Raw genomic sequence first — 12,231 nt, forward strand, 5'->3', positions numbered from 1 at the left:
CAGAAATATCAGGAGAGAAGTTCCTTTAAATTTTGAAATGGAAAAGCCCCTGACTTAAAGGGACAGTTATCATTAGGTAATATAAAGCAGACTGCAAAAAAACCCACCACAAAACAAAACCCCATTGATATGCAGATTCATCAGCTGTGCTTATGCTATCAAACTCTAGTCTCCCTGACTTTAAATAGGAGGATTAGGATTATATGCCTAATTATATTTGCTTGGGAATATAAATAGGAAAAAGAAAATCCAGATTTTTATTTTTGAATACACAGAGATGTTAAATAGCAACTCAGTAATATGAACATATAGTTCATATGCATGAACTATAACTGCACTGCAGCTTTACAGACCAGGAAGTCTGGGTGAGTTTGGGGCCCCCACATGCACAGGAATCTGTCCCCTCGCCTCTCTGGGCATCCTGCTCTGGAGTTCCTCACAGCCTCTCCCACACTGTGCAGTCCAGGAGAAACCAGCATGTGAGGGGTCTTTCTTAAAAAAGAAAACAAAAACAAATAACCAAACCCAGGAACCTTAAACTTATTGGAACACCGACACTCGCCCTTCTCAGTGTGGTCAGATGGACTTATACCAACTGCTACACGCCAGGGAGTGGAAGCCAGACTCTGGGCCAGATCTTGTCCCATTGACCCATTTCAGCTCTAGAGACAAAGTAAGATTGAAACAGCCCTGGGAAGTCTGAAAAGACTAAAATAATCTTGAAAGTGTAAGAGTCTTCCCCTCTGAGGGAAGGTGTCACCAGCTTCAGAAGGAGGGTGTGGCCACAAAACTGAACAGCTCCCAGCATCCTACTGACCCTGGGCCCTGCTGCTCCAGAGTGTCAGAGAGGTGTTTTCTTCCCCTTTGGGGTGGGAGCAAGACACAGGCTAAAGATTTCTGGGAGGACAGAGAGGCTGTGGGGTTTCACCCTAGCTTTCAAACCCACTCATGCCATCTGAGCTGAAAAGCAAGGTCTGGTTATATTAGAAGTGAGCTTTCTGCTATCTTTTCTGTGCACATCTTGAACCTGATTGTTTCCAAGCTCCACTATTGCAAACCAGGGGGATGTCCAGAATAACATTACCAATTCCTTGAGAAATGAAATGTGATTGCTTCAGCAAAATATGATCTGGCACTGGAGTGACCTGTCCCTGTTGCCCTTGTTCATGCTCAGTATTATAGTCCCAAAAAATCTGGGACGTGTAAAAAAATATGCAGAGGTTCCCCCCCCACTCTCTTCCAGCTTCTTTCTTGTGAATGAAAACATATCCATATTTTTGTACAGAACACATAGTTAATGTAGTCCCAAAACTTGCAGCTCAGTGAAACAGCACCAAGATTGCTGCTGTCTTGATTTGTCATGCAGCAGAGAAGTGTTAATCCAGGCCAGCTAAAGCAAGGGGAAGAGAACTCTTCACCACCATCCCATTTGGAACAAAAAGAGATAAGGAAGAGAAAACCAAACCATTGCAGTAAAGCAGAGCAGGGACTTCCCACACCATCTTACTTATGTTCTGGTATCACTCCTGCGTCTTGACCAAGTACAGCCAGTTGTGCCAAAGCCAATGGCTCACTGGCCTTTCTAGGCCTGGCATCTAGCCTAGAAAGCAGTGAAGTCTTTCCCATGTGAGCCAAGCTGTAATTAAAGCCAGGATTTTGACTCCAAAAGATTATTGTAGCAAGTCATTATCTCACAGAGCTTCCTGTTAGCACAGAAGTTTACAACATCAACTTACTGTCCCTAGAAATTACAAAGTATTCACTATTTCAAATACCTAAATTGGTTGTTTGGTTTTTTTGTTTTCCATAGAACTCTCTTCAGGGAGTTTTTCCTTTCTTCCCCACAAAAAGGGAAGCGTTGTCAGTAGCATATGTGCAGCTGCAGCTTGTAACTGTACCTGAGCGACCAATTTCTTCTATAGAAGAGACAACTAGGGAGAAGCAGGAGCATTAGCTACTCTGCCTACACACCATCCTTCACCCTGAACCTGCTTTCCTGATTCTTTAATCCAAAAGGAATAATATAGCCGCATACTCAAACCTTGTCCTGGTGCAAGCACGGCTGTCCTGAGTCAAGGAACATCACACTGCACAAAGCACAGCAATCATTTACTGGAACAAGGGGATAAGAAGTTTTCTAGAAGTGGCTGTAGATGTTGCACACAGAGGTGGACTGGGGTCTGCACTACTTTCTTCCTTCACACTGCTCACTGACTCTCAATTTCATTTTCCCAAAAAAACCCAAAGCAAAACCCAGCAATGTTGCCTCCCTAACCATCTAGGAAGACACAGGCTCTGGACCTGCTTTAGCTGGTGGCAGCAGCAGCTATAGCAGCATATCTTTGTGCCCTGTGTATTTTTACTGCTTTGACAGAACAATAAAGGCTCTTTCCTCTTTTACCATTCCATTTGTCATGTGGTAGGCTACTTCCCAGCTATATATTCAATAAAATCAGAATAGAAGATGTCTTTCTTTTAAAAACACCTTTGAAAGAATATAATTTGGCTTTCACGCTTTTAGGAAGAATGTGAAATTAGTATCAACCTGCTATACTTTCACACATTTGCAGCTTTAAGTAGATAGTGAACACAAGGCTCTGATTCTGCCCATTTTCTTAGTACTGGTAATTAACAACAACAAAAAAAGAAGCTTAGGAAACATCAACTAGATTTTTAAAAACAACACCAGCTATATACAAATATATACACCGAGAAAATAAACATTCTGAGTGTTAAATATAATGGTGAGAAATAAAAACTAAATCTTCTAAAACTCTCTGAAACCAAACTATTGAAAAATCTAACTTGGCATTTTCCAAACCCGCATATGACTGCTTCCCACAAACATTGGTTTGGCCTTAGCTCTACAGACCACTTTATGTAAGGCTCAGCATGTAATAGTTTTAATACCATTTATATGTAAATTCATTAGTAAATCAAGCCCTGTTCCAGGAAAAAAAAAAAAAAAGTGATGTAACCAAAAGCACCTGGGCATACCCATTATCTTTCCCCTCTTCCCTGCAATCAATGAAGACCACATGACAACTTCCAAGGAAACAAGACAGGTGACTCAACAGTGACTGAAGGAGGCACCAGAGAGAAGCATCAACTACGTCTACCTCGAGAGATTCTACTGTCAACTCACTAAGGAAATTCAAACATGCAGGATTAAAATCACAATTTCTCAGCTTTATTAAAAACTGGGAAACGTATTAGCAGAGACACAGTTAAAATGAGATTAAAATGAGCACTGACAGCATTCAGCTGTAAGAGATCAGCCACCTGCTGTTTCTAACTCAATCTTCATATTAGAAATTAATAGTAAAGACAGATTTTTAACACCTTCCCCCACCTTTCCCTTACCCCAGGCTCTAATTCCAAGCTCTTCAGCTCTCCCCACCCCACGCCACCCAAGCCGTGCATGTGCTTTGCTTTTTACATCATACAAGCACTGACACTTTCTATGAATTGTCAAACATAACCAGGACTTGTGAATCTAAACCATGAAGACAAATAGTTGTTGCTGCAGTAACCCCCTGTATTTTAAAGTAATTCACTTTCCACTTTGATTAAAACCAAAAGCACAGACAAACTGCCAAACAAGAGCTGGCACAGTGTACTGTGTGGAGCTCTCTGCACCATTATTATTTCACAAGAATGAATCCTGTGGTTCACTCTCTTAGCACCAGTGTTCAAGCAAAGCACCAGGAACATGGGAAGGTGGTGTGACATAGACACTTCAACAAATCTCTGGAAGAATGTTACAACCCAGGTCCAGGGCCTATCTACAAGAGGCAGCTTCACCAAGGTTGAATGTCAACATACAGCCTACATTTTAGTTCTCAGACACAGAGTCTAGAGCAGGCACCTCAGTGCTGTAAACGTGAGTGTGTGCACAACATCATTTATGGGGTTTTGTAGCATGCCCATTGGATAGTGAAATGCCTTTGCCATGCCTGCACATCTCCTTGCTTTCACAGGGATGCTGACAGCCCAGACCTTTTTTAGTCTCTAGATGCCATTCATCACCTCCGGATCTAGCACCAGGAATAGGAGGTAAATGCTGTTATTCCCATCTGGGAACCCCTTTCTGGAAATGCTCAAAGTCACATCTTCTGTGTCTAGCTTTTCTGAATATTAATGAGGAACAGGTGAGGGAGCTGGGTTTATTTAGTCTTGTCAAGAAGCGGTTTGAGGGGATCTCATCACTCTCTACAACTGCTGGAGAGGCAGTAGTGAGGTGGGGCCAGTTTCTTCTGCTGTGCCTGCAGTGAGAGGATCACAGGAAATGGCCTTGAGCTGAGACAGGGGAGATTCAGAGCAGGTATTAAAAAAATGTTTTCACTGTTCAGGTGGCCAGGCATTGGAATAGGCTGCCCAGGAAGGTGGTGGAGTCATCCTCCCTGGAGGCGTTCAAAAAGCATCTGGATGCAGTGCTGGGTGATGTGGGTTAGAGGTTAAATGGTAGTGCTGGGTTGGCAGTTGGACTTGATGATCTTAAAGATCTCTCCCAAACTTGATGATTTAGTGACTCCATTTATCACACCATAAAGCACAACTAAGAAGCAGAAGCAAGTTCCAAAGACAAAGCAATCAAATCATCTGACACAGGTCAGTGAAACGACAGATGCCAATTGCAGGATGGACAGCCTAAGAATACCAGGATGTTTGCAACATCTTTACCTCTTCCTAGATCATCAACGTCAAGCATCCCATCTTCCGTGTACAATAAATGCTCATTTTCCATTGTTAAAAGTCACTCCTCCTCAGAGCTAATCGCTTCAAGAACCAGGGAAAACAGGTAATCTCCCAACCAACTTGAATAAACACTGCCACAACAGCTTTATGTTTTGTAGCAGCACACTATATCCACACATGTTCCTCATCAACAGGGGCATATCACAGACACACACACACACACTGCAAGCAATGATCTTGGGAAGAAGCACCTACTGCTTCACTCTCTGCATGGTGGATGGGAAGGATGTTCAACTCTTCCCCACACAAGCAAGGAATTAAATTTTGGGGAGTTCATTATATTTGTTACCTTGTAGCAAACATAGCTCTCAGGGAAGAGAAGGTGGCAGCATCCTCCTTCAAAGCCTTCAGCTCATTTCTCAGCTTCATCATGGTCTCTGTAACCATTGCCTTCTCATTCTCATACTTGCTTTTTAAGTTGGCAAGGGCTACTTCTGCAGTCTGTTGGTTACCAGGGAGAACAGAAACATAACATTTAATGAAACTCTTCATCAAATGTCTGGCTAAAAGATTTTTAATCACTATTCACATAATGAAACATTTACTTTGTACTGGAATGTTAAACTTGTGGTCAACCTATCTTGTATAGATAAAATTTCATTTCTGAACACTGGGAATAGACACAGTCATCTCTTACTCCCATTAACCATGCAGCAGCATTAAGAAAGTTACAGAATATAGATGTAGCGAAACCTATCTACTAGCAACACAAAGGAACAAAACAATCTACTTAGTATCTCAATACTTAAATGCATTTGTCAATCACTAGCACAGTTCTCTCTTATAGCATCTTACTTATCTTACATTTGGGACACCTTTATTAAAATGTGCAAAAGAAAACTTAATGTGTTTATCTCATTCTTAAACGCCACTAGTAGTTTAGTAGACTAAACTACCTTTTTTAAGACCATTTACATTTAAGTGCAGAGAAGAAGATGAAGCATGTCACGCGGTTCTCCAATGGCAGTTATTTTCACCTACTGCATTGCTAATGTTGTTGTAATGTCCAATCCCCAAAGACTATTTTTACCTTTCACCTCTGTTATTTTGACCACATTCTTATATCACATTCTCATTTTGGAAGGCTCTCTTTTATTTTGGAGTTTGAGAGAGAACAATACTTAAATTTCAGAACTCTTTTAAGGGTAACTACTAGAATTCTTTCAAGTAGAAAATAAGATTACCTCTTCATTTTAGGTGTCCTGCGTTAAAAATAACAGATCTAATTCAGACAGACAGTAGATTGAAGCTACCTTAACCTTAAAAAAGTCTCAGGAGTACGTGAGAAGCTGAAATCAGTTACAGCCCCAGTGCTCATCTTTAGATGGGACAGCTGGGTGCTTCTAATGGAACAGCCAGCTTCAGCCTCAGACTAGTGAAATAACAGCAACGAAAGCCCCACAGAACTGAGGGAATGGCAGAATGAATTACAAGAAAAATTTTCTTTTGCTTATGACCTAGTTGCCTAACATTGTAACCTTCAAACCTCTAAGACCCGGTTACCTGTTTGTTGGCTTTCAGCACAGTTCTCAGAGTTGCTATCTGTTCCCTCTTGGTGCTCAGCAAGGATTTCAGCTTCAGGATTTCTTCCATAAGAGCTTCCTTGTCTTTGTCCACCACTGGGCCAAGCTCTTGAGTAGCAACGCGCTGCCTGGACAGCTCAGTTGTTCTGTCCACAGCAGCCTGCAGGTGCTTGATCTGATCCCGAATGATAGCAATCAAGTTGTAAATGTTCATCGGTTCCTTCCGAGGATCTGACACAGGGGATGGCAGAGATGACACCGGGGATGGGCTGCTGTCACCACTTCCATTCTCTGCCTTTCCCAGCTCAATAGTTAACAGCCCTTTAGAAAGAAGAATGGGAGACCTTCTTCCCTTGACGTCTGGACTACTGCGTTCACCTTTACCTTCCTTGTAGTAGTCCAGCATCACTCTGTTTGGAGTTTCATTGTTGCACATGCAGACATGGTGGTACAAATTGGCCAGCTCTTCACTGAAGGTGACTAGTTCATCTTGAGCCACGCTGAGGCTGCCCTGTGTTTCTCCAGCAACATCACTGACCTTCTTCAGCTCCTTCTCCAGCCTGACCATCTGTTCTCTATCATGCCTACTGGACTTTTCCAGTGAAGTGATCTTTTCAGTGAGAGCTTGGCTCTCAGTCTCATATCTACTCTTTTCTTCCTCATACTTAGACTCACATTCTTTGTATTTTGCCTTCAAATTTTTGAGCTCTTCCTTCAGGTCAGTAATTTCTGCCACAGCCACTTTGTACTTGCATTCCAGGATCTCTGGCCCATTGATGTCAACTTCATAATAGTCTCCATCTTCATGGCTATCTCGGTCCTTCTCGTTATCAAGGGCAGACTGACGCTCCTTACTGGCCTGGAGCTTCTTCATGGCATTCAGATTTTCAGTAAGCCTGCCAATTTTCTCATGCTGCTCTGAGAGGGCCCCCCGTGTATTTTCCAGCTGCTTCTGAGATTCCTGCAGCGTTGTTAACAAGTTAACCTTCTCTCTTTCCATCTGAAATGCAGGAACATAGACATCTATGTTAAGGGAATTGTATCACTTAAATGGTTTTAACTCTAAGAGACAGCAACTTAGCCAACAGTCCATATGGTTACAGAAATTCAATCACTTGCACATTATAAGAAAGTCTCCACAATGTGTTCTAAAATTATCTCCAGTTACAGTGTTCATAGCCAATTCTTTCTTATCTCCTGGTCAAAATGCACATTTTTACGCATTTATTCCCTAGGTGATGGTCTCATTGTGAAAACTTCCTTTCAGCTAACAACAGGCTAAAGTTCATTGCTATCTTCTAAATTATCAAGTAAATTCTAGAAAACACAGAGTTACTCTATGGTGAAAGCTTGGAACTTCATGAAAGACTCAGAAATACCAAAACCTTTTCAAGTTTCTCTTCTTAAATTTCTCATTTTTAAAAATTCTGACAGCTTTTTGCATAAGGGCTTTTTCTTACGGAACATAATTTAAAACACATCTGACAAAATATTAGTAGGAAACAGAAAAGTGCACCTTGTTTTAAACTCTCCAATTTCCTAATTGCACAAATATAGCACAGAAATGCTTGGTGCTGATCACAAATATAGCACAGAAATGCTTGGTGCTGATTAAGACTTTATGCTCTTTGAACTAATTACAGAAAATATGAGTACAAAACTTCTTTTGATGAAGGTGATTGGAGTACCTTTCAATTTTGAAACAAACCACTATTGTTCTTGGTAGTGACATAATTAAGTAGACACAGCAAGTATTGCACAGGAGATGCATTAGAACTTTCCACCAAGGAAAGGACATGACTACCAACTCCATTGCATTAAAAACAAAAAAGAAAAGAAAAGAAAAAAAGCTGTGGTTTTTCACTGACAAACATTTAACACCCTCAAATTCTAAAACAATTAAAGCCTTTAAAAATACAGTATAAACAGTACCATGTGAGATACCAAAAAGACTGAAATTACATCCCAAACGAACTTTAGGAACTATTTGGAAGTAGACAGCTTTTAGGAAACCCATTTACCTGTACAAGCTGCTGTTTCAGCTTCTGGATTTCAGAAATGTTTAATTCACTCAGAAGATCTGAAACCAGACTTGGGGCTGGCGGGAAGCTTTCATTTTTCTTGGGCGTTGAAGTGCTGTTTTTGCCATTGCTGAGTTTGCTGAGGCAGTTTTGTTCAAACCCATTCATGATTTCATCATTATTGGGCTCTGTGGCTTCATCGCTGAACTTCAGCCCATCCAAAGAGATGTTTAAGTGGCTGTTGTACATGGAATCATTGATGTTCATGTAGTGAGACAGCTCCTTCCGAAGGTTGTTCTTCTGCTCCCGCTCTGTCTTCAGTGTTTCCAAGGCCTCCTCAAGTTGGCGCTCAGAGATCTCCTTCAGCCGGATGGCATCTTCCAGCTGGCTATTGAGAAACTCGGTTTCCTCTTCCAGCCTTTTGATTTCATGTTTCAAGCCTTCAAACTCCACCTGGAGATATACAAAGTGGGGGGGGAAATCTCTGATGAAAATGTCTGCCTGCAAGGCACTGAGTCATTTTGCTTTTGAATGTTTGATGTCAATTAAATATTATAGAAATAGAATACTTTTTTAGTTTCTGGAGTCTAGTTTTAGCACTATGACTGTAAACATGGCTTACGTAATTTACCTTTACAGAGACTACAGAATAAATTCACTAAGCAAACTGTCAAATGAGCTTGTCTATTCCAGCTCAATCACAACAGGTGGGAGATACAGTGTGTCTGATACAGAAGCATCCAAAACCAGTCTTTCCTAGCTCTACATGCAAACATTTGTTTGATTAAAAATTCCCTGGCCAGCCTTCCCACAAAGTTAAGCTTCACATTTCCAAAACTGGCACGATAAAGGTACACTTTGACACTCTGCTTTACTGCCATTCAAATACACACCACTGGGTTAAAACTGTGATCAAGCTCTGCTTTGATACATTTTAATTAAAATGTTTTAACATTTCCCTCATTATCATTTCAGCACATCTTGAAAGGGCTACAATTCAGATTCTACACTTGATATTCACATTGATGAGTTTGATGGCATGCTATCTATCACATCTAGTACTGGACTTTTCTAAATCTCTCTTGCATTGAAATTACGTACACAAACAATTAATGTAAAATTTTTAATCACTTGGGAGTAGCAGGGAAGCAAACAAAGAATATTCTTCTTTGCTCTGAAAGAAAGGAACTCATGCCATATGATATCTCACATTATTTATTTTTTGCCAATTGCTAAATAAATTTTAGATGTCAACATAGAGCCACCTGGGAGTGTGGACCACACCCAACTTATAAACCAGGAATCAAATACGTTAATTCAGTGTTGCCTGGGAAAACTTGATGGCTGCTTCTAGTTGCATGAGTAACTAGAATAATTAAAAACTAGCATAATTAAAAGTTCATCAAGTAGGATTAGGACAAGGTAGAAAATTAATCCACTGCCATGAAAAGAACAAGCTCTTGGTTCTGTATACTTCCACTAAGATAAAATACTTCAGACTGTAGTCTATTTTCAAAGTTTCCAGAATAAAAATACAGCAGTCAATAACTACTAGCAAATATTGAGATAGCATCTGAGGTTAAATTTAGCTCAGGCCAGAATGGCAGCATTCTCCAGTATTGTTATTCTAGAATGAGAACATGGAGCTGGGAACTTTCACCTGCTGCTCTGAATATGATGAATGAGAAAAAATGGTAAAATCCAAAAGCAAACAACTACATAGGTTTGATTTTGCCAGTTCCCTCTCTCTTCCAGCCTGCATCAAGAGCACAACAGCCCCTTTTGTCTCTACTACAGGATGTCAGAGTGCCCAAAACTGCATAATTAAACCAAATATATGCAGATGAGAACAAGTCCAACCTGGAATCCTGTTTTGCACAGTGAGGCCCAGAGTAATAAACAGAGATACAGAGTTTCACTTGGACATAAATAAAATACATTCGATACCCCACATATCTAGCCTGACAGGGCAGCTTTCACACTGAAGGAGTTCTGCAGCAAATTCTACAGAGATTTTACTATGTGCTAACCACAACAGATCGTATTAACATTGAGTTTTCTAAAGAATTTTGATTTCAGGAATATTTTCATGGAATTGTAGAATCAGAGAATAGTTTGGGCAGGGAGGGATCTTAAAATTAATCTCATTCCTCCCCCTTCATGGGTAGGAACGCCTTCATCTAGACCAGGTTGCTCTTCCAAGCTCTGCCCAACCTGGCCTTGAACATTTCCAGGGATGAGGTAGCTGCAGCTGCTCTGGGCAACCTGTGCCAGGGCCTTACGACCCTCACAGCCAAAAATTTCTACTTAATATCCCATCTATCCCTGCCCTCTGGCAGTGGGAAGCCATTCCCCCTTGCCCAAGGTCCCTTTCCAGCTTTCTTGGAGCCCCTTTAGGTACTGGAAGGTCTCCCTGGAGCCTTCTCTTCTTCAGACAGAACACCCCTAGGTCTCCCAACCTGTTTCCAGAGCAGAGGGGCTCCAGCCCTAGCAGCATCTACGTCCTTCACTTTCCCAGCTGAACTTTATTTATGCAATGGAACTGACAGCTACCTGAAGAATAAAAATAGGAAGTCACACACTGATAGATGAAGATAAGTGAACCATGCCAAAGACCACATCTATCTTAACTAGCTCCACAAATGATAACTCAGGGAAGCTCTTAAGAAATTTCAAGAATGCAGTTTTCTAAAACTCTGGAAATAGCTGGAACTGTACAATTAAACATGGCCTTTCAGACAAGCAGTCACACAGATGTGACAGTGCAGAGCAACTATAACATCATTCCAGGTTTATTGAAAGTAGATAGAAGAGTAGCACAGAAACGGAGAGAGAAGATAAGGATAAAGTAGCAATTAAAACATGTTTCAGAAACATTCCTATTTCCAGATACTGTAGAAGGGGAAGGGAAGGTTCCGGGAAGGTTCTGGGAAGGTTCCGGGAAGGGAAGGTTCCGGGAAGGTTCCGGGAAGGGAAGGGAAGGGAAGGGAAGGGAAGGGAAGGGAAGGGATTGTAAAGAGACACTGAAAAACTGCAGCAAAAGGACTAAAACAAGTAACAAAGCAGAGTGATAGAGACTTTTCTTTCATCAGAGAAAGAGAAGGCAATGGAAGGACTTGGAAGCCAAAGTATTATGAAGTATTATGACTGTGTATAGAGTCAGAAAGGACAAGTCTTGGTGCTAAAATGTAGAGCTTATAGTCTCAGAAGTAGTACAAAGATAGAAAATAAGTAGGTGTATGCTCAAATGAGACAGAACCATGCTGTACCACAGGAATTAAGTGGTACTACCAAAGCAATGCCCACTGGGTGGAAAACTTGCCTGACTTTGCTTCAGGACAGACACTTGTTTCTGGAGACAGATGTTTTCCTCTTCAAGTTCAGTATAGTCTTGCAGCAAACGTGCTTCTCGGAATTTATATTCCTTAATATCATCTCGCAGACGGGCCCTTTGGATCTCCACATTTTGGTTGACCTGGGAAAACAAACAAAGCAAAACAAAAATGGTGGCACTTGGATCAACTACAATTAAATTGCAAAATTTTATATATTTTTTTATCTTTTTTATATGCACAAATTCATTGAATTATATTGAAATATATTGAAATTATATATTTTCCCCTCACCCTCCAAAATTACAGAAAGCCAAGTCATTTACACAATAATTAGATTTTGTATTCTTGATTTTCTTACAAATTCTCACTATTGACTCAAAAGAAGTCAAGAAACAAGCAGGGAAAGCAGCATTTACACCTGTGTTGTTTCACTGGCTGTAGCAACCAGCAGAAGTTTTCCAGACCAGAAGTCAGTACCCAAATCTGTTTCAACTTTAACAAGAAGGGCCTTTTCACAAAAGAAAGTCAGAGTCAGATGAGTCCAGATGTTCTTATTTGGACATGTATTTGCTGCTGCTTTTCAACAGGCATTTT

At 40.8% G+C, this 12,231-nt stretch overlaps 1 protein-coding gene across 2 annotated transcripts in view; it reads right to left on the minus strand.

The window, feature by feature from the left end:
• The window catches only part of BICD2 (BICD cargo adaptor 2), a 50,558-nt gene that overhangs the window by 6,249 nt on the left and 32,078 nt on the right, over nucleotides 1–12,231 (minus strand). For both annotated transcript variants that reach the window (XM_054281186.1, XM_054281185.1), the window contains exons 3-6: nucleotides 11,625–11,777; nucleotides 8,303–8,755; nucleotides 6,262–7,281; nucleotides 5,048–5,199 (exon numbers count right to left, since the gene is read on the minus strand). In XM_054281186.1, the coding sequence (XP_054137161.1) occupies nucleotides 5,048–5,199; nucleotides 6,262–7,281; nucleotides 8,303–8,755; nucleotides 11,625–11,777 (1,778 nt within the window). The remainder of the gene's footprint in view (nucleotides 1–5,047; nucleotides 5,200–6,261; nucleotides 7,282–8,302; nucleotides 8,756–11,624; nucleotides 11,778–12,231) is intronic.

This window comes from Melozone crissalis, unplaced genomic scaffold (genome assembly GCF_028551555.1).
Source record: "Melozone crissalis strain CALT ecotype California unplaced genomic scaffold, PUWL_Pcris_2 ptg000029l_1, whole genome shotgun sequence".
Lineage (NCBI taxonomy): Eukaryota > Metazoa > Chordata > Aves > Passeriformes > Passerellidae > Melozone > Melozone crissalis.